The 22,504-nt window shown below is 33.1% G+C and overlaps 1 protein-coding gene across 13 annotated transcripts in view; it reads left to right on the forward strand.

Annotated features, from left to right (window-relative positions):
- Positions 1-22,504, forward strand: part of Prosap (SH3 and multiple ankyrin repeat domains prosap) — a 188,815-nt gene that overhangs the window by 129,792 nt on the left and 36,519 nt on the right. The window contains exon 1 of one of the 13 annotated variants that reach the window (XM_089857217.1): positions 14,761-15,044. The exons of the other annotated variants lie outside the window; for them this stretch is intronic. Within the exon in view, the coding sequence (XP_089713343.1) occupies positions 15,013-15,044 (32 nt within the window). The 5' untranslated portion in view covers positions 14,761-15,012. Of the gene's footprint in view, positions 1-14,760; positions 15,045-22,504 lie in introns of those variants that run through there. 13 annotated transcript variants of the gene reach the window in all.

The raw sequence follows: 22,504 nt of genomic DNA on the forward strand, positions 1-22,504 counted from the left end.
AGGAAGTACGCAGTCCGACTGTAAAGTTAATAAATCTATCGTCTCTTTTTCGACAAAACCTGTTTTTCACTTTTTTCCAGTGATATGAAAAAACGTTAATAATATTTATAAAAAATTGTGTTTCATTAAAGGAATACTTGAATTATCTAATAATTTAAGTCCCCCTTTTGAAGTTTTGATGTTCAGTTTTAACCAAAAAAGGTGGTCAAACACCAGACTATTTTACTTCTTACTTATGGAAAGGGTATATTGTCGAAGTTTCCACAATAGATATTTGTGAAATCCTGTGATTGTCACTAAGAAAGCGTTTTCAAGAATTTTAAAACTTTCTGTTGCCATAACTGAAGTAAATATTCAACAATATTATTTATTACATTTGTTTACACATTATAAACAACACTAATTAAATAATTTAACTATGCAATGTTTATAATTTGAGTTAAATAACGAATTTATAGATTCTTTTAGCTATCGTCTTTTTCGTATAATTTAAGTGTATCTTTAATTTACAAAATATTTTTCACGCTATATAAAATACTTTTTATGAAGTTCAAAAGTTTAGAGAGGAAAAAATATAATAATAAATGAAACTTGGCTATATCATTAAATTCACTTTAAAAATTATTAAAAAAATTATTATTTTTTTTAACTTCGTTTATTATTGTGTCAGTTTTAACCCTATTTTAATGACAACCTAATTTCTCGCTTATCCTTGCGATTATTTATATTTTAATAATCGCAGATCTGGTATGAGTTTCTTTATCATGCAAAAAGCTATCATTCATAATTCAACCCTAACATGAATATATCGTATTAAACTTCTCATCGCCCTTAATATTATATTGAAATTAATATTAAATTTTGAATCAATATGTTACGGAAAATAAAATTCATTCTTGGGTATTTTACGATTAAAATTCCGCAGTCAGGTTTATGTTAATAATAATTTTTTAACAAAATTGATACCTGTCAACTGCTCAGCCGAAATTTTAATACTTTTTTTGACAAGATTATGAGTCTTTGTAATAATTGTTCCGTTTAGTTTTTCTTTGCAAATTAATTTGGATATCCTTTGAAATTTTATGGCAGGTGATATTCCCTAAGGGGATGCGCTAGATTAATTCAATTCAGTTCAGTTCAGCAGGGTTTTAATTTAAATAGCACTCGTGTATTTAGTCTTAGGTTATCAATTTTTGTTTGTTTATAGACTTAATCTAATGTCTTACGAATGTTTCTTAGTTTATAGTTAAATCCATAACTAAAGGAGGTCAAAGTTCATTTATTATTTTCACCCAATAATGATTAATTAAGTTTGAATTTATTGATTATTTTCACCCAATAATGATTAATTAAGTTTGAATTTAATGATTATTTTCACCTAAAATACTGAGGTTCTGCTCATAAAAATAATTTCATTTTTACGCCATGTGTAGCGTTAAAAGATTTACCTCCATAACTAAAGGTCAAAGTTCATTTATTATTTTAACCCAAAAATTTTAATTAATTTTAAATTTTGTGATTAATTATATGAGAAAATGACTTTGTATGATCAGGGAAAGGATTTCTGAAAAGGTCAGGGAAATTTAAATTTTAAAATCGGTGGTAGCCCTCCCCTAATAGGGGTCAAAGTTCATTTATAAATTTTAAAAATAATTAACCCACTTCAAGATATATTTATCAATTAAGGAATTTCAACCCAAAATTAATATTACATCTTTACAATTAATTTATATATAAGAAATATATGCATTCTAGGTCATTAATTGCGTTATTTTCTTCTTCTTTTGAATGTTGAAATACTTCATAATGACTAGAATCAAAGCATTTTCTGTCCTAGATGCGCTAACGACGCGAGAAATTTTCTTTTCATTTCTTTTTTTTAAATTGGAAGGTTGACAGACTCGTGTCTTTGGAGAGAAGATTGAAAAGTATTGTATATGGGGGTGTGTCTATGATATATTAATATTATTATGAAACGGAACGTTAAAATAAGATTAGTGACAGTTTCAGTATATACTTATGAAATAGGGAAGCTCAGTTTTTATATGAATTTGTAAGGACAATTGTTTGGGTTTTGAATCAGGCAATATGTGACACATTTAAATTTTAATCTACCACCATATAAGGTGCTATAAATATTCGTAGACTGAACATGGATTTTTTTTAATTTATGAAAGAAGCAGTTTTTGAATTACAATTGACGATGCGATTTTTTAAACTATTTCTCAGTTGGTTTCATTAATTAATTAATTCGTTAAAACTTATTAAATTTATTAAAAAGTCAGTCTTACAACTCATTGTATTTACAGTTGCTATACCATGATTTCAGAGCATTTAGTTCTAAAAATTATGTGCATTAATTTTACATATGTTTAAATCCTAGCGTAAGTATTTTTTAGAAAAGATTTAAACTACATCAGTCCAAAACAAGTCAAATAAATTTTTTTAAATATCATTTAAAAAAATTAATAGTTCTATAACTTCCATGAATTATTATATATTTTACATATGTTTAAATCCTAGCGTAAGTCACTATTAGACAAATTTTAAAACTCTCAATAAAAAAAACTATATTTAAATGATATTAAAAAAATTCATGGTTCTATAACTTTCCATGAATTTTTATATATATATATATCTATTTATGTGAGAAGAATGATAGTAAATGTATACGGGGTATCAATAAGTTCGTATCCAAGCCACTGACTACCATAACGTATCAAATTCATTATATATCCTTTGTTAATTCTTAAATTCATAAAAATTCATGGTTGCATCTCACAGTCGTCTCATACATAGTCTTCTAATCCAGTTAATGCACTCTTTTAATTCTTTTAATGTTAAAGTTAGGTTGTAAAAATTGGTGCTATTTTATTTCCTAAGTTTAGAGGCGCCGTAAAACGAGGTTGTAAATTTAGTAACAACTCTTTTTAGGAGTCCCTTACGCTGTTAATTGACATCTCACTGAGGGTACTTTATATCATGAATTCCCAACCGGTAGTAGAATTTTTCCGGTACCGGACCAAGAGAGAGGGGTTACAGTAGCTTGGCTCGCTTCACTTTTTCTAATTGCATCTCCATGTCACGTTTTTTGCAAAACATAAAAATTTCGCGAAGGCATCACGATTTTTAAAAGGCCACACTAGCTCCTCTATCTTTTTCGTAATTGTCTATATGAAGTAGGAAGGTCCCCCTGTATCAAAAAGTCGCCATATAATAATTTGAAAAAATAGTTTTTACACGTTTCATGTCCATATCTCACGGCTCTGTGCTAAGAGAAACAAGATGGTGGAAGGGTATTGAATCGTACCGTTTTATCATGAATTTGTCCATGAATTTATATAGTTTAATATTTGAGGTCATTTTTGAATTCGTCTTAATGTCAGCTTTCCGACTAGTACAAACAAGGAGGGTTTGTTAAGATATTCAGAAAATTCAGGAATATATTATTAACATATTCAGAAAATTCATGAATATATTATTAACATATACAGAAAATTCATGAATATATATTAACATATACAGAAAATTCATGAATATATTATTAACATATACAGAAAATTCATGAATATATTATTAACATATACAGAAAATTCATGAATATATTATTAACATATACAGAAAATTCATGAATATATTATTAACATATACAGAAAATTCATGAATATATTATTAACATATACAGAAAATTCATGAATATATTATTAACATATACAGAAAATTCATGAATTTATGAAATTTCTAAACTTTTTAAATAGCGGTCATATTTAAATTCGTCGTAGTGGGAGCTTTGGAACAAGTACAAACAAGGATGGTTCAATTAACATATTCAGAAAATTCATGGATACATCATTAACATATACAGAAATTCATGAATTATGAAATTTCGAAACTTTTTGAATTTTTGAATTCATCGTAATGCGAGCTTTTATACTAGTACAAACAAGGATAATTTATCAACATAATTACAAAATTCATAAAATTATGAATTTTTAAACTTAATATTTTTAACTTTTAATGCGTCGTAATGAGCAGAAAGAAAACTAATTAATAGACAATTAAAAATTCATTATTTTATAAATAGCGTCTAGGAATAGCAATTACCCAAAAAATACACAAATTAAAAATGCATGAATTAATTTAAAACAAAACCGCGAGTTTAACATAATATCGTAACATTTTTGTGGTGAAGCTAAAATTGATTCTTCACGTTTCACGTCGTATTTTACGGTGTTGTTTCGGAACTATACGCGTTAAACCGCGAGTTAAAAAATTCCATTAGTTTAAATTTTTAGGTATAAAATTTATTTATATTAATGACATTAAACCTTAGCTGGTATGTTTACTTTCTAATATTTCCCTCGTGTATTCCGGCTATATTAAAGGTTTCCTCATATTTCTTTTTCTTTTGTTAAAATATGTAAATTGTTTCCCGGAGTTGGAAATGCTATTTTTAGTATTTAAATAATATATATTTCTTTTTATTTTCGAGGAGTTTGAGCTTAAACTTGATGGGGGTTTTCGAAAGAAAGTTTTCATGGCGGAAGTTGTTAAAAGTGACTTTATAATTAGTGGACTAAATTGCCTTCACGTGCCTCGAGTACCCTATTACCAGAAGGGAATAAGAGAGAAGGGACACACTTTATATCTCCATAATGCTTTACACTCGTAACAACAGTCTTACCAACCTCAAATCAACTACCCTTCACTGATTGGCTATCTAACTTCTGTCTTAGCTGTGACGTCACATAAGAAGGTGACGTCTCGGTTGACGAATAAAAAGTAGTTTTGTTTACAACTTTACATTGAAGGAGATAAAAATGGCCGAATTTCATGTTGATAAACGAAATCAAGATGCGCAATTAATTTAGATACACGGGAATTGAGAACATACTAAAATCAGATAATTTGAAGGTAATAAATAGATGAAAACTAATTATTCTGAATTAATATTAAAAAATAAAAATTATTTTCAATAAAATACATACTTGAGGTTATAATTACACAAGAACGAAACATCGACAGCCCTAAGCCTTTGGGGAATGAAAATCTAGCAGACAAATAGGCCGCCTGATACCGCGGAGAGCTTAAAGAACTATATTTGCAGTAAATTGGTTAAAAGCTGTGTACTTGCGCAAAGTTTTCGCGGTTTTCTTGAGGTTGGTCGGACTCTCGTTACCAAAGCAGACTATAATGTCTCCCTTCTCTCTTATTCCCTTCTGCTATTACTTATCGATCTGTTTTTGTCTCGGTTTATTTCATACGAAGACTCCGTCTTCTTCGTACCTTTACTCGGTTTTTAACATCTTTAAAAGATTATTTATTTATTTTTGCGGGTTTAAGTTGAAGAAGCTAATTGAATCGAACGATTTTCATTAGTGGTTTAAAAGTAAGGGAATTTTAAAATTGTCACAAAACAGGTTGGGAATTTCACATATTTTTTTTGTAATTTTCTATAGTTGTACTACAGTGAACTTGTTTATTAATAAATTTATGGTACTGTAAATGCAATTGGAACATTCTGACGCTTCTACGCATAAAATTGGTAAACATTATGTACAAACTGTCTTGTTTGGACGACTCTTGAGTCAGTGAAGTAACATATGTAATATAAATATTATTTTTGCTTTAGAAATTCATGAAATTCATGTTTTTATTAATTCCATATGAAACGACGACAGAAACTGTCTTGTTTGTACTTGTTTGGACGCTCTTGACAAGACCAACACGACTATATACGTCAAATATTATTATTCCAACATAAATAAATTAATGATTTTCATGAATTTATCAATTCCATATGAAAATATAGTACAAAGTATATCTTGTTTGTACTTGTTTGAACGCTCTTGACAAGACCAACACGACTATATACGTCAAATACTATTATTCCAACATAAATAAATTCATGATTTTCATAAATTAATTCCATAAGAAAATACAGTAGAAAGTATATCTTGTTTGTGCTTGTTTGAACGCTCTTGACAAGACCAACACAAATATATACCTAAAATACCAATATTTCAACATAACTAAATTCATGATTTCCATGAATTTCTATTACATAATAAAAACCTCTATAAACGTTTCAATTAAGATAGAAATTCACATAAAATCAAATATAAACATAACAAAAAAAAGGAAACAAAACGTCTGTTGTATTAATTCATTCATGGACTATAAATATATATATATACCAAGTGTACACAGTTGCCATTTACGTTTCAAATATCGTGCAATAACCATATACCTCTGTGGAAAAATAGAAAATAGAGTATATAAATAAAGCCACGCTGTTGATCTTTATGTTGTCGTATCACGCTAGAGTCTCGAAAAAGTCATTTTACGAAGCAGAAAATAATTAATGCCAAAATGGTCTTCAGTAAAGCTTTAACCCAATTGCGATTGACTTCTCGAATAGCCAGAAGGCAATAGCGATGAGAGACCTATATATTTTCTTTATTTAATTGTTACACCGCACGGAATTCGAGTTGCGAGTTGCCAGAGTCTTTTTCCTTCGTAACCAGTATTGTCACTTTCCCCTTTACATTCAAGAATATCGAACGCTCATGAAATGCGCGCTTTTTTTCTAACGTGTCTTTGGATTAACCGCTTGTGTACAATACAAAAATGTTGGATCACGAAAACTTTCTTAATAAGTAAGCGGAGCTTATTTAATTTTCTTTTCCTAGCTGTGTTAGAATTAATAATTTATAGCTGTTTAGTTTGAAGGATTAATAATTATTTCAATTTAAGACGTGCCCTAATGCGTTGGGATTGGTTAATACGTGTATAACGTGACCTTTTTTGACCTTTAAAGGTTTTTCGTTTTTTTAAACACTATTACTTAGTTCGATGGATTGAATTTTTTGTGGGATTTCGTGACTTGATTGCGATTGAATTAAGGGTTTTTTTTGTTTAAATGAACGTGTTATTTGCATTTTGTTGGAGGTTTATGGTTGGGTATGCGTGGAATTCAACGAGGTTATGTGTTCATTAGGTTAGAATTGATGGAGTAAATACAATAATACTATTCTAAATACTATGTCTTGGCGGAGCCTCCGAGATATCTAGGCCCATGCATGTCGATTTTTACGTGGGGAAATATCCAGTTCCATAAAGGAAATATTTTTACCCTTTGTGTGTACGAGGTGGCGCTTTAATGACCGTTGCGACCGGGGTCTTCCATAAATTATCGATGACATTTTAGGGGCCAATTATAAAACTTTTATGAAAGAGAAAGGTTTCACCTTTAAATTAACGTCATTTTTAGGGGCTATTCACTTTTTATTGAATCTATTGGTTAGATTGTATAGACAAAAAATTAATTATGAGATTTTAACATCGTTGTTTTTTTAGTAAAACAAAACTTCTTGAAGTTGCTAATTCACAGTTTTCATATACCACTAGAGGATTTTTTACCCCTTCAAAACCTTTCACTTTTTTAACCTTAACATTTTTATCCTTTACTTCTTTGGAATGATTGTTTAATAAAGGTCTTCGGAAATTTTCAAAAACATTTTATTACTATCCGCGACCTCGGCTTCACCGCTCTACGTCTATACCTTGCCCTAATATTGTAGCAGTCGACGGGGTCATGAGGCTGAACTTGTTTATTTTACGGTGCTGAAAGCGCCACCAAGCGGGAAAACACGGCAAACTAAATTAGTCAAAAATATACTCGCTTCGCTACATGCATGGGCCTAGATATCTCGGAGGCTCCGGTCTTGGTTATAGAAATTGGGGTTAGGCCTAAAAAGTGACATTCTGAAACAAACGGCACGGTTACGACATAGACTTGTTGTTTTAGTTTAACATTAAAAGTAACTAGATTTAAATTCATGCATATCCATGAATTTCTATTATTACTCAAATACAAAATGGTCGGTATGTTCATGCTTCTTGATAAATGCGCTTTAAAACAAGTACGAACAAGCCTATGTGCAAATTATAATCTAAAAATTCATGGAAAATTCATAGGTTTAAGTATTAATTTGTCGTAATATGTGCTAAAAACTCTTTGAAACCAGCCCAAACAAACTAAACTCGAAAAATCTCTTAAAAAGTTCAAATTCATGCATTTCCATGAATTTCAATTATTAAAAAAATACAAAATGGTTTGTATATTCATGCTTATTGTTAAATGCGCTTTAAAACAAGTATACACAAGCCTATATTCAAATTATTATTTAAAAATTCATGGAAAATTCATTGCTTTATAATTATTAATTTGTCGCAATCCGTCGTAAAAACTCTTTGAAACAAACACAAACAAGGCTCTGCTCGAGCCATCTCTTTATTTTAAAAGTTCAAATTCATGCAAAATTCATTACTATATAAATATATCACACACTTCTCACATTTACGCATAAAATACTATACTTCCTCATAGTCTAGCTTCACGTGTTAATGAGTCAATAATCCCTTAAAACAAACATTTATCAGGGCAAGGTTAATGGTTAATAATATCCCAAGTTCACGATTTTAGTCGTAAGACCCAGTGATTCTAAAAAAAAAACATTGAAGAATAAATGTTCCAAGAACAATATATCCGCCTAAATCTAGTTCAACAATGCTGAACATTACTTAACTTTGAAATAAAAAAAAAAAAATAAGCTCCCGAAATTATTGACCCAGAGTCGATTATTCTTTACTTTAGTAAAGAAAAATCAAACATAATTTCGAGTTGAACGCGCGTGCATATTTGAAGAACAAGAAAGTCATTCACCTATGGGCAGATACATTCTTTATTTTATTATTATTATTTTTTTTTTTCAAAAGAGCAGACGCTTTCTTTAAGTGGATAGAAGTTGGAAAAAAATTTTTGAAGTTATTTTTGATGCAAAGCATTAAAGTGATTGATGCACATAAAGTTATCTCTAAATTTTTACTATCGAAACTGTATTTTTTGAGAACTATAAATTTTTCAATTTTCGATTCAAATAATCTTACGGAAACATCTTAAAGAAAACGACACAGTGACATTTCTGACGTCAAAATGTCATGACAACCAAGCAAATGGTTACTAGCTTTGAGCCTCTTTTACTGAAGAAGGCGACACAGTTATGACGTCACACGCACTGCCCTATATGTTAGAAAACATCGCGAGGTACAGATATTTGCTGGCAAAAGACTTTGAACACAATGACTTGACAACCAATCAAAAGGTTACTAGCCGCTAGTCTCTTTTCTCAAAGATGGCGACACAGGTATGTTGTCCAATAACAAGACTTACATTCTCAATATATACGACTATCCCTTCAAAGTATGAAGCTTACCCCTACAAAAATCAACCGAGTTTCTCTAAGTTTAAGTACGATTTAGAAGTTTAGAAATTCATTTTTAATTCTTTTTTTTTCATGTGCCAAGTATCATTAAGTTTTTGAAACAATTGACTATACATTCCAAAGAAGGTTTATATCGGAAATATTTTGAAGGGCGCGTTTAAAAATGTAAAAGGTAGTTCCGTTAAATTATGAGTGAACAAGGAGGACGTTATGGAGTATACTCATAAGTGTTGTTTTAAACCATACCTAGTCCTACAAGTTCATATTCGAGAATTTTTGTGGGGTGAAGGGTTTTTAAAACTTAAATTTTTATTAATTTTTAAATTTGAAGCCATGGGGTTACGTAATTTTTTTGCAGATTGATTTTTTTTAAGTATCAAAATGTTTTACTGACTTATTTAATGAATATTTTTAAAGGTGTCCATAGTATACTTGTAGAGCCTGATGGAAGTCAGACTTTAAAAAAGGGTGTCGTCGAATTTTTAAAAAGGGTGTGAAATGTCGTGGAATTTTCTAAAACGGGGTGATATGTCATGGAAATTATTTAAAAGGGTGTTAAATCTGAAATGTCGTGGAATTTTTTATAAAGGGTGTGAAATGTCGTGGCATTTTTTAAAAAGGGTGTGAAATGTCGTGGCATTTTTTTAAAAGGGTGTGAAATGTCGTGGCATTTTTTTAAAAGGGTATGAAATGTCGTGGCATTTTTTTAAAAGGGTGTGAAATGTCGTGGCATTTTTTTAAAAGGGTGTGAAATGTCGTGGCATTTTTTTAAAAGGGTGTGAAATGTCGTGGCATTTTTTTAAAAGGGTGTGAAATGTCGTGGCATTTTTTTAAAAGGGTGTGAAATGTCGTGGCATTTTTTTAAAAGGGTGTGAAATGTCGTGGCATTTTTTTAAAAGGGTGTGAAATGTCGTGGCATTTTTTTAAAAGGGTGTGAAATGTCGTGGCATTTTTTTAAAAGGGTGTGAAATGTCGTGGCATTTTTTTAAAAGGGTGTGAAATGTCGTGGAATTTTTTAAAAGGGGTGTGAAATGTCGTGGAATTTTTTAAAAGGGGTGTGAAATGTCGTGGAATTTTTTAAAAGGGGTGTGAAATGTCGTGGAATTTTTTAAAAGGGGTGTGAAATGTCGTGGAATTTTTTAAAAGGGGTGTGAAATGTCGTGGAATTTTTTAAAAGGGGTGTGAAATGTCGTGGAATTTTTTAAAAGGGGTGTGAAATGTCGTGGAATTTTTTAAAAGGGGTGTGAAATGTCGTGGAATTTTTTAAAAGGGATGTGAAATGTCGTGGAATTTTTTAAAAGGGGTGTGAATTGTCGTGGAATTTTTTAAAAGGGGTGTGAATTGTCGTGGAATTTTTTAAAAGGGGTGTGAATTGTCGTGGAATTTTTTAAAAGGGGTGTGAATTGTCGTGGAATTTTTTAAAAGGGGTGTGAAATGTCGTGGAATTTTTTAAAAAGGGGTGTGAAATGTCGTGGAATTTTTTAAAAAGGGGTGTGAAATGTCGTGTGATTTTTAAAAAGGCCGGGTGTAAAATTTCAATATAGGTCTGAAATGTGATGGAATTTCAGAAAATGTGTGAAAACGTCCTGGGGGTATGAAAAGTCATGGTATACTAGTCATTTTTAGCCACACAATATTCTTACTTTTCTACTCTAGATGTTCCGGAAAAACCTGGAAACATAACATTTTTAAAGTGAAATTGCTCAATGAAGTTTTGGTATTTGAAAAATGCACTTGTTGGGTTTGGTTAGGTATACCGTCAAGTTCTATGACGTTGATATACGGAGTATAAAGGGGATGATTTCAAATGTAACAAATCGTTTCACTACTTTGGTACATTATGTCTTCGATACATATATTTACGAAAAGCTTTGATTCTAAAGCATTGAATTATTTCAACACTTAATTCAGCTGACAGCAATGCATGCTCTATAATAATTGCACTCACTGAGAAATATCTCTTTCCCAGTCATCCAGTCACAGTAGGGGAAGGTTAATTTGATAAGCGGATCTCGGTAAAGCTTTTTGATGAGAACATCCTTTTTAGTTATCATCGTTATTTTGTTTTGCTCGATCCCAAATTTTGCTTCTTTCCCAAACCCAAAGTGCAAAGCAAGTTTGCGTGTTATCTCTCGTAATGATTCCTTTCGAATCTCAACTTAAGTTTGCACCGAGTAAATAAGCTACCATGGTCAAATGAAATTGCTTGTCGGAGTAGTTCAAACGAGAGTTGTTGTTCTATATCAACTTCTGTGAAGGTTAACCCTGGGGGATAGGGTTAAGGCTGTTAGTTGTAAATAGGATGGTATGGAACACTTATGATGACACGATGTTGTGTGGGATTAACGATATGGTTCTACGTGAAGGAAAAAGTTAGGAAAAGTTAATGTGTGTTCCCAACAAAGTTTTTGTATGATTTTTGTATGTACTTGTTTTGTAAGTTATATGTTTTTATAACAATGACCACTACAGGGTCAAAGTGTATATAAAAGTAGTGTCCAAGTCATTGCAATAGACTATTTCGATGTATTTGAGGAAAAGATACGAGGGTAAACCTTTGCTTTCTATCTCGCTTTTTGGCGCCTGCGCTGTAGTCTTTTTGTACGATGAGAGTGGGCATGCAGAAAGGGATGGTAATGTATCAACCCCCTTGTATGTCTCATACTAAGGGTTGCCTAACATCTTATTTACACCGAAAAGGTCTATTTGAAAGCCTTTAACCCATAGTGTCTTGCGATAATTAAACCGTGGTCTGAACCACACCAAATAGGGTTAAGATGAAACATTGGTAGGGTATGTGGACGACAAAGACTTTAGATAGGGCCAAGAAGCCATATCTAGTTTACTAGGGAGAAGGTAGAAGATGCCTAAGTATTCGCGCGCCATAGTCCCAGTCCCCCTTTCAAAATACAAGGGGGGGAGGGACGTAAAAGGAGGCCGGGCTATTTCGCCTCTCCTCAGTCGGAAAATACATAATTTTCGTCATTCGCGTCGCGCTGACGTGCACGAGTTTTCAAGAACCAATAAGATGCTGGTTGTAATTAAGAGGCGGGGATTAACTCCGGACCTACGTTTGGACTAGAGATAAAGCTAGATTATAAATGTGGCGAATTTATACCTTCTCCCTAGTAAACTAGACATCGCTTCTTGATAGGGCAACAAAGTTACATGCGCATTAGGACGGACCTGGGCACCCATGCACTCTTGGATTCGTAAACCATACAGAAACCCCAATTTTCCATACTCAAAATACCCTCATAAGAAAAGAACTATGTATCATAATTTCCTAGACAGAGGCGTGTTAGTTCACGAACTTCTCGACCGAAGGCGTATGTTCAAAGTACATTGCTGCATGGAAAAAACGCGTGGAGTTGTATGGTACCGTTCAGTTTTTTAGCGTACGCGAGCTGACGCACCCGTCGATGTGTTTTTATATTTTTCTTTATTATTTTCTTGAGTTGAAGAAAGGGCTGAACAAAAACTTAAATAAAAAATAAAGAAATCCCTAGTGTGTCTCCACCTCTAGCCAAGAAAACACGACTTGGCTACGGCAAAAACCTGGCTGGCTGGCTAGCGAGATAGAACTTAAACAAGTCGGGAAAACCAAAATATTACCTCTCCGTGTCGAGATTATATAAACTTAAGTATCCAATGAAAACGTCGACCTTTTTGCCCTCATCCTTTCCCGCGCTTTGCGCTTCCGCATTTCATCCTTACTCTCAACATTATCTTCCTCCATTTTACATACAAAAATCGAATACTCACAAAAAGGAGCGGCAAAAACCTGCTGGCTCTTTACAACCACTTAATTTGACTTAATATCCAACTTCCAAACACAAATATTTACTGGTAGATAAATTGACAACCTACAAGCAAAGAAAAATTCTCAAGAATGGCTCCCGCAAATTTAAAAGGTCTATTTTCAACTAGGTTTTTTTGAAATTTTTGGTCTAACTGTTATCTACACCTAGATGGTTTTCAGAGAAACAAACAAGGAGCATAAACACAATAATGGAAGCTTCAGTTTTATTTAAAACATGTGAAACAATTATCATCTCTGCAAATAGCTTACACATGTCTTTTTTACCAATGCCTAACCGTTTGGATTTTTCTAAAGCAATCTCAGCACCAAAAAATATTTTTTGATACAAAATAAATGTTTTATATTCTTATTAAGAATAAAACAAAAGGATAAAAAAGATCTGTCCTCTCGTAATTTTTTAAGCTTTTATCAAGATTACTCTATACAACAGTAACAAGGAGTATAAACCCATTAGTGGAAGCAGTATTTTTTTTCCGAAACAATCTCGCTTATGTTTATCCTCTCTAGGCTTCGCTAAATACGTATTTCTCTTACGTAAAATATTAATAGACAGGCAAGGATTCATACCATTAAAGAAGGAGAGCAATATTATCCATATTTTCATTTCATATACAGAGAAAAGAAATTATTATGTTTCTGAGAGGAGCTTCCCATTTTTGTTGTTGTTTTGAAAAATATATCGCAATGCACGGGCCTTAATAGATATAGGAGGCAATGAATGAAATATATCACAATGCACAGGCCTTGATAGATATAGGAGGCAACGAAGGAAATATATCGCATGCACGGGCCTTGGTAGATATAGGAGGCAATGATAATCTCTCTCTTTGCACGAGAGATTTATCTTTAATATTTAAATAAATATAATTATTTTTAATTATTTTAATCTTCAATAATTAACATTAATAATAGTTAAATCGTTTAAAATAAAGTTATACCTATTATCATCTCAAACTTTGCTAATATTGACGTTTAAAGTGAAGGGTACCCCTCTTGCCCGCTTTTTTCAAATTTGGGGTATATATACGATTCGATTCCATTATAATAGTAAGGAAAAAGCGCAATTGCGAAAACCTTTGGTGGAGATCCCACCTTAGGGAGGCTAGACGTTTCTCGTAACCCTAGCTGATCGCCGCGTATATCCTAAAACCAAACGATGATAATGGAGTAGAAGCCAATGATATAGATTGGTGTCTATGTGGAATAGGCTTTGTGGATGGTGGTGTTAGAAGCCAGTGTAAGTGCAGACTGGTGTCAATGTGGGATTGACAAAGAATAGAAGATGGTGGTGGTGGAAGCCAGAAAAGTACCAGACCGGTGTTCTTATGGGATGGACGAAGACCAAACATGGTGGTGTGAGAACTCAAGTATAGACTAGCCAAAGGAGAGAAATACAATTTTCCAAATTTCTGTGAACTGTCAATGCGGTCCGGAAATTGGGAACACGTTTGCTCCGATACGCAAACTGCGAACGCGGTCACGTGGGTGTAACAACGGACAGACAGACACACAGACAGACACACACACACACACACAGACAGACACGGCCGTTACAGAACCTCTCCTGGACTACGTCACACGGAGAGGTAAAAAATAATAGTTATTAGACTTAGTAAGCAACTGTATCCCGTTGAGGGAAGTCGGATAAAGTCAGTCTCTTCATTGCGTAAATTTACGTTGCAACAACGATATCTTTCATTTGACCATGTGGACATGGTCTTTGTTTACGCGACCTTGCCCATGGATAAGTGTCGGCATTTTTAGCCTTGGGGTTTACTAATTTTCAACATAAGCTTGCGTTATGTGCTGATAATACCATGTAACAACTTGAGTGATTGTGTGTATCGCGTGTTGGCAGTTACCATTGCCTTATAATACAAATTCAAACTTAACTGCTGTTACATGATGGATGAAGAACTTTCATTGAAATCTCTGTAAGTTATTGGCTTTAAATATATATTTTTTTATTCATTTCCTCGTGTGTTTAAATATTTGAAAGGGTTGTAAATAATTTTATTTCGCCCACGAGATATCCGTAAAATAATTCATATTTTTTTTGATGAAAAGTAATTGAAACGACCGTTACCTTGAGTCATTGGAATTTAAGTTATAAGTATTTTTTTTTCATATTTGATTGGGGAAAATTAAGTTTTGAAGGTTGTAGTAATGTTTTTGAACGTAAATCTCGGACCTTTCATGGTTTGCTTATATTGGAAATGAATTGATAGGTTTTTAATGAAATGAGGGTTTTTATTTTTTTATTTATTTTTTTCTTCTGCTATCGGAAAATGTATTTTTCACATTTTTTTGTATGATGTGATAAATTTACTGTACATGATCGGTTATTTTCTATTGCCTTGAGATCTTAGTTAATTTAAAATTAATCATGACGGTTTGATTGAATTTAATAGAATTATTATTTATTTTGAAGTATTTTTGAAGCTAAATAGACGATTGAGTTTTCAAAATAAATTTGATGATTATTTGATATGAGTTATAAACAATATATGTCATGTGAAAGACCATATTAATTAACCCTTTTAATAATATTTATTATATTTTTTATGAAGCCGTGACTTCGGAATGACAATTGTTATTAGAATATAAAAACCCAAATTAAACCCCTAACCTCAACTAAACCCCTGAAAACCCGAATAAAACCCCAGAAAAATCCTTTAACCCCCTGAAAAACCCGAATAATACCTCAGAAAAATCCTTTAACCCCCTGAAAAACCCGAATAATACCCCAGAAAAATCCCAATAACCCTCAATTAAACCCTTGAAAAACCCGAATAAAACCCCAGAAAAATCCCAATAACCTTCAATTAAACCCTTGAAAAACCCGAATAAAACCCCAGAAAAATCCCAATAACCTTCAATTAAACCCTTGAAAAACCCGAATAAAACCCCAGAAAAATCCCAATAACCTTCAATTAAACCCTTGAAGAACCCGAATAAAACCCCAGAAAAATCCCAATAACCTTCAATTAAACCCTTGAAAAACCCGAATAAAACCCCAGAAAAATCCCAATGACCCTCAATTAAACCCTTGAAAAACCCGAATAAAACCCCAGAAAAATCCCAATGACCCTCAATTAAACCCCTGAAAAACCCGAATAAAACCCCAGAAAAATCCCAATGACCCTCAATTAAACCCCTGAAAAACCCGAATAAAACCCCAGAAAAATCCCAATGACCCTCAATTAAACCCCTGAAAAACCCGAATAAAACCCCAGAAAAATCCCAATGACCCTCAATTAAACCCCTGAAAAACCCGAATAAAACCCCAGAAAAATCCCAATGACCCTCAATTAAACCCCTGAAAAACCCGAATAAAACCCCAGAAAAATCCCAATGACCCTCAATTAAACCCCTGAAAAACCCGAATAAAACCCCAGAAAAATCCCAATGACCCTCAATTAAACCCCTGAAAAACCCGAATAAAACCCCAGAAAAATCCCAATGACCCTCAATTAAACCCTTGAAAAACCCGAATAAAACCGCAGAAAAATCCCAATGACCCTCAATTAAACCCTTGAAAGACCAACCCCAGAAAAATCCCAATGACCCTCAATTAAACCCTTGAAAGACCAACCCCAGAAAAATCCCAATGACTCTCAATTAAACCCTTGAAAAACCCGAATAAAACCCCAGAAAAATCCCAATAACCCTCAAACCCCTGAAAAACCTGAATAAAACCTCAGAAAAATCCCAATAACCATCAATTAAACACCTGCAAAACCCGTATAAAATCCCAGAGAAATCCCAATAACCCTCAAACCCCTGCAAAACCCGAATAAAACCCTCAGAAAAGTCCCAATAACCCTCAAACCCCTGCAAAACCCGAATAAAACCCCCAGAAAAGTCCCAATAACCCTCAAACCCCTGCAAAACCCGAATAAAACCCCAGAAAAATCCCAATAACCTTCAAACCCCTGAAAAACCCGAAAAGAACCCAGAAAAATCCCAATAACCTTCAAACCCCTGAAAAACCCGAAAAGAACCCAGAAAAATCCCAATAACCCTCAATTAAACCCTCGAAAAACCCCAATAAAACCAAAGTAAAATAACAATATATCCGAAGGACTGGGTCTTTTCGAAGTTCGAACCCTATCTGAAAATATAAGTAAGATATATTATGCTAATTTCGTACCAAATAAACCCTTAATATATCCAGTTTAATTATCTTCGATTTCTGGGTATAGCAAACCGTTCTGAATGCCGTGAATACGGATTACGTTATTCACCCAAAATATAATATATAACGTTCATATTTTCATTTTGAAGAGATGTCCAAATTTGCATATAAAGCAACCTGCATTCTTCATAGGCGGTCGAATAACCCCATAGTTGAACTCATACCAAACCACACCCTTTATAAATACTGCAAAGTGAAACCAGTATCTTTTATATCATCACTACCTAAAGATCTAACGTCACTTGTCAGTAGATACCTAATGTAACTTACCTTTAAACAATGCTATCGAGTTACATAAAAGTCCGATCTTGACACTCCCTGTAGAGAAATTTGGCTTTTTGAAAGCGAAAACGTAGTAAATGACTGGGATAAATTAAGGAAGATAATGCTTTTAAGCTGTAACGGTGGAATTCTTCTTTCCAGTACGCATGTCAGACATACCATCATCCCTTTTTTTATATTATAAAAATGCGATTAATATAAGAATGGGATTATGCAAAATATCTTCTCTCTACACACCTTCGCCACCCTCTAGTCGGTTCATTGTCCCCTGCTGGTGCGTTAGATTTAAACCTTTTATTACTTGACTAAAATCTCCATAAACTTGGCCTCATTTACCCTTTCGTTTCGTAGTCAAGTAAGGTGCGTCGTGAAAGTTATATAAATTCATATTTCCCAATTGGAATTATAAGAATTTTTATTTGAAGTTTGTTATGCATAGTGTGCAGATAAGTGTTGCCAGTCATTTGTGAGTGCAGTTGAACCACTATTTACAAAAGAGTGAATTGAGCGCGTTTATTTCTGTTCGATTCAGTTCTGGATTATTTAGTTACAAACCTGCATGCACCAGATACTCTAATATAATAATATTAAAACCCATCACTGAAATCTTCCATTTTGATTAATTTAAATGGTAAAATAATTTCTGTTTAAAGATAGTTAACGACGTTTATTGTTTAAATCGATTACACGAAAACATATTTACCTTTCAGATAAATTGCATAAAAAAATGTACAGTAAATATCATAGACCCTTTCTGCATTTTGTGCCATTTTAAATGACTTTATATTACCAAGAAGTTATATCAGTATCTCAGATCTGAGATACTAGATATAACTTCTTGATATTACCATTAGAAAAACATTAGATTTCTTTTTATTCAAAGTTATAGGTAATATGTTTATTTTACGCTACACCAAGTTTGCTTTTACATTTTTCTTCCCAAAAAACCCGAGATTCTAATTTACGAAATGCATTTTAGAAATTAAAAGTGTAAAAAGGAGAAGTTTGATATATAAAAGGGCGTTTAGTAAGAATACACTAGGAATATCTAATCAATGAAATGAATCTTCGGTGCTTGGCACGTCACTCAGAGTTGTTCCGCGTTAAAGAACAATAACAAGGGTTCGTTCATTTAGCTGCAAATGCAACATTTGTGTAACCATAACTTCATAAGATATGTTCCTACCATAAGTTTGTTAATCTCTGGTTACAAACTGGAGCTTGTCATGAAGTGAGTCAGATAGGTCATAGATTTGAGGTAAAGCGAGGGAGCCCTGGTGAGGCGCTGCTGTCAAAGGCTTAGTACAGACTAAATAGGACTGCAAAACAGAGTGTAGTCAATTCTCGCTTGTCGTTCTCGAACTAGCTCTCAGTAAGTCTCTAGCATTACCGTTACTTATGGAACATACCTCATAAACTTATGATACTTGTTGCAATTGTTGCTAAACCATATTCAGCAAAGGCCTAACAATCGAACACTCCCACACAACTCTTACATTAATGAACGATCCCAATATCAACGTAGGACGATACGAGAAAAAACATAAAAACAATTACTTTACATTCTATTGTTTCATTCATCATAAAAACGCTTGAAAAACAAAATAAAAACAAAAGGCGGGAACGTGAATCCTCTACGTTAAGCCTATTTTAAGTCTGCCTACCTTTATTACTTGGGAAGTTACAAGGCCTACTTATTCGCACAACAACCTAGAAGAAAGTTATTCCGCGCCTTAAAAAGAAGTTGAACTCCCACAGTTTACAGAGGAAGAAGCTGGAAATAAGACTTTGTCACGCTAGCCAAGGCTTAAGAGTTTAAGACCAACACACAATATAAAACTCTTTTCTAACCTAAAACAAAACTCCCCCCCCCCTCCGTTTCTCTCTTTCAATATTATGCCGGAACTCATTCTGGGTCAAACATCGATCGGACAATTCTCTTCGCTTTCGGTTTCACGTTGGTTGGCCGTTAGGCTTAACACTGCAGTGGTTTCAGCGGTCAACTTGGAAATTCGATAATACTATTGTATTCTATACCAAGAGCTGATAACCAGGAGAATGATCCACACAATTTTAGGAGTATTACGTGCTGCATAGTTTTCTTTTAAGTTTTAGAGGTGAAAATGAGTGGGGGTAAAAATTGGAAAAAAATTTGGGGAAGAGCTGAAAGTAGTTTTTAATTTTCTAATTAATTTGAGACAAAAACCATCAATAACTATTGGACTGTTTTTGAGCTGGTACTTAACTGTGATGTAAACAATGTTATTATTGAGTTATTCCAGTTGTGACGTCAGTGACAAAGTTAAACGTCATGGGCGGCCATGTTTGGTACCGCTTTGGGTCTATGGGGAAAATAGAATGGTTGACATCACTGTAAGGTTTCTGGGATAGCTCTATCTCAGTAGTGACGTCATGGTCAAGGTAAAATTTCATGGGCTTAGCCTTAGCCTTAGCCTTAGCTTTCGCACTGGGCTACCATGTTTGGTACAGCTTTGGTTCTATGGGGAAAATAGCATGGGTGACGTCACTCTAAGGTTAATGAGATAGTTTTTTTTGTGGTAAAAAGTGTTTTCGCATGTACACTCCGGGTTATCAACTCTTTATATTATAATATAATGTCAAAGGTTCAGGATATAAGCATATATATAGAAAGTGTTTTATATGGTGTGTTGACATGTTTGCAAAGGGTAATAAGGTTTCTATATTTGTCCGGGGGCAGTATCAATCGTTTGAAATTTCCTGGGGAGTCAGTAAATATATATAAAAAATTGTTTAAACATCTAAGTTCTCTATTTTGTGGTGACTTGTTTTGCAAAGATTGGTAAAGAATATGTGGTTTGATATCTAGTAGAAAGTATTGTTTATATTGTGCAAATATAAATATGCATTTATGCTAGGTTATTTAATTGCAAACCACTTAAGGTCCGTTTAATATAATTAAAAGAAATTTAGATCAGAAATATGACTTGCTTCACTGGTTGACGTGCTTAGACTAAAATATATTTCGAAATAATATTTCTACCCACTCATTTCTTATACTTGGTATTTATGTAAATTAAGTTTCAAACTAATCAAGTATCTGCCCTTATTGGGCGTGTGACATTACCTTGATCTTATGGAATAGAAACTATTGCTTTAACATCGATAATTTTGTTCTAATTAGCCTCATTGAACATCGATATGATACTGGCTATTAGTTTCACGCAAGCCGTAGTTGTTGTTTTTGTAGTAGTAGTTGATGTTGACACTTTTCAACACATTGAATTGTCGTAATAGGAAAAAGCTTGCTGGGTTTTGTGGATATAATCTAAAGATAGCAGAGACAGAACGTGAACAATAATTTTCTTGTAGTTAAATACATCGAAAATACGATATGGCTATTAGTTTGGCCCACACCGTTGTTTTTGTTGTAGTAGGTTGTTGATGTTGTCACTTTCGCACACATTGTATTGTCGTAAGAGGAAAAAGCTAGCTGGAATTTTAGGGATGTAACCTAAAGATAGCAGTGGTACAGAACGTGAACAATAATTTGGTTGTATTTAGCCACATCGAAGATACGATATGGCTATTAGTTTGACCCACACTGTTGTTGTTGTTGTAGGTGTTGTAGCTTTCGTTTTACATTGGATTATAGTAAAAGTATAAATCTAGCCGAGTTTTTAGATGAAAGATAACAGATCCTAAAAAGAGCGGTGTAGTTATGTGAGCGATTTGACTTTAACATTGGTCTTTAGCTTCTTGTTTTTAAACTCAAAGATGGCAGCATAGATTTAACATGACAAATTTTAGGCGTATGTTAATTCTTTAAAAAAAATATAGCAAATTATGGTTAATGACAGTGTAAGTCGCTACTGGGCTATGCTCAGTTAGTTATTAATCTTGTTAATCACTATTGTCTCCGACTTCAAAAGTATGACCTTCTTGTCATGTCATTTATCATCTAATTTTGGTTTTAAAATATTTTTGCGGTTAATAATTGGTGGAATTAGTTGTTATAATGTTTCAAATTCCTTCTTGTGGGTTTCTTTTTAGAAATATATATTGAAGATTAATTATGTATACAACCTTGAGTAAGATTGGGTAAAATCTTTGGAAACGGTTACTGAGGATGCCGTATGTCGTTCTTAATTTTAGGCTATACTTCTTAAAGTTGTGCTGTAGCCGTTTAGCACGTGCTCGGATCAGGCGGAATTTTGGAGTTAATTATTTGTACAGTGCTTTTATTTAAAAATAACCAAGTTTAAAATTAGTCTAGGGTTCCAATAGTCAGTGTTTGGGAACCCATATCTCCGGAACCAAGTGTTGTAGACACTATCCACTCAGTTTGACCATTAGTTCATAAGATATGCTCACCATAAGTTTGTCACTGGTTACAAGCTGGAGCTTGTCATGAAGTGAGTGAGGTAGGTCATAGATTCGAGGTAAAGCGAGGGAGGCCTGGTGAGGCGATGTCAAAGGCTTAGTACTGACAAAAGAGGAAGATGGACTGTAAAACTAACCGAGTGTAGGACTTCAATTCTCGGTTGTCGTTCTCGAACTAGCTCCAGCTGTAAGCCTCTCAGTAGCATTACGAAGTATAGGTAATGTCATACTTATGGAACATATCACTTATAAACTTATGGATACACCCTGTATTTAGAAAAATAGTTACAATGTCTAAATGATCAATATTCGTAATCTATCCTGTTAACCAAAAATAGCGAACGGTTTTAAAATATGCTAATGCGGTTTATGTGTGTTTTCTTTTTTCTTGTGAAAAAGGAGGAAATTGTCTGTATATGGGTACGTTGGTTTAAACCAACCATCAATTTGTTGAGGAGGAAGTATGAGAGGCCATTGGAGCTACGCCCATGCCATTGAACATCAATGAGTTTCCACATTACGTAGTTTTTTTATATATATATAATTATTTAT

This window comes from Phalangium opilio, unplaced genomic scaffold (assembly GCF_054372755.1).
Source record: "Phalangium opilio isolate 3A_F unplaced genomic scaffold, DU_Popi_V2 ptg000217l_1, whole genome shotgun sequence".
In the NCBI taxonomy this organism is placed as follows: domain Eukaryota; kingdom Metazoa; phylum Arthropoda; class Arachnida; order Opiliones; family Phalangiidae; genus Phalangium; species Phalangium opilio.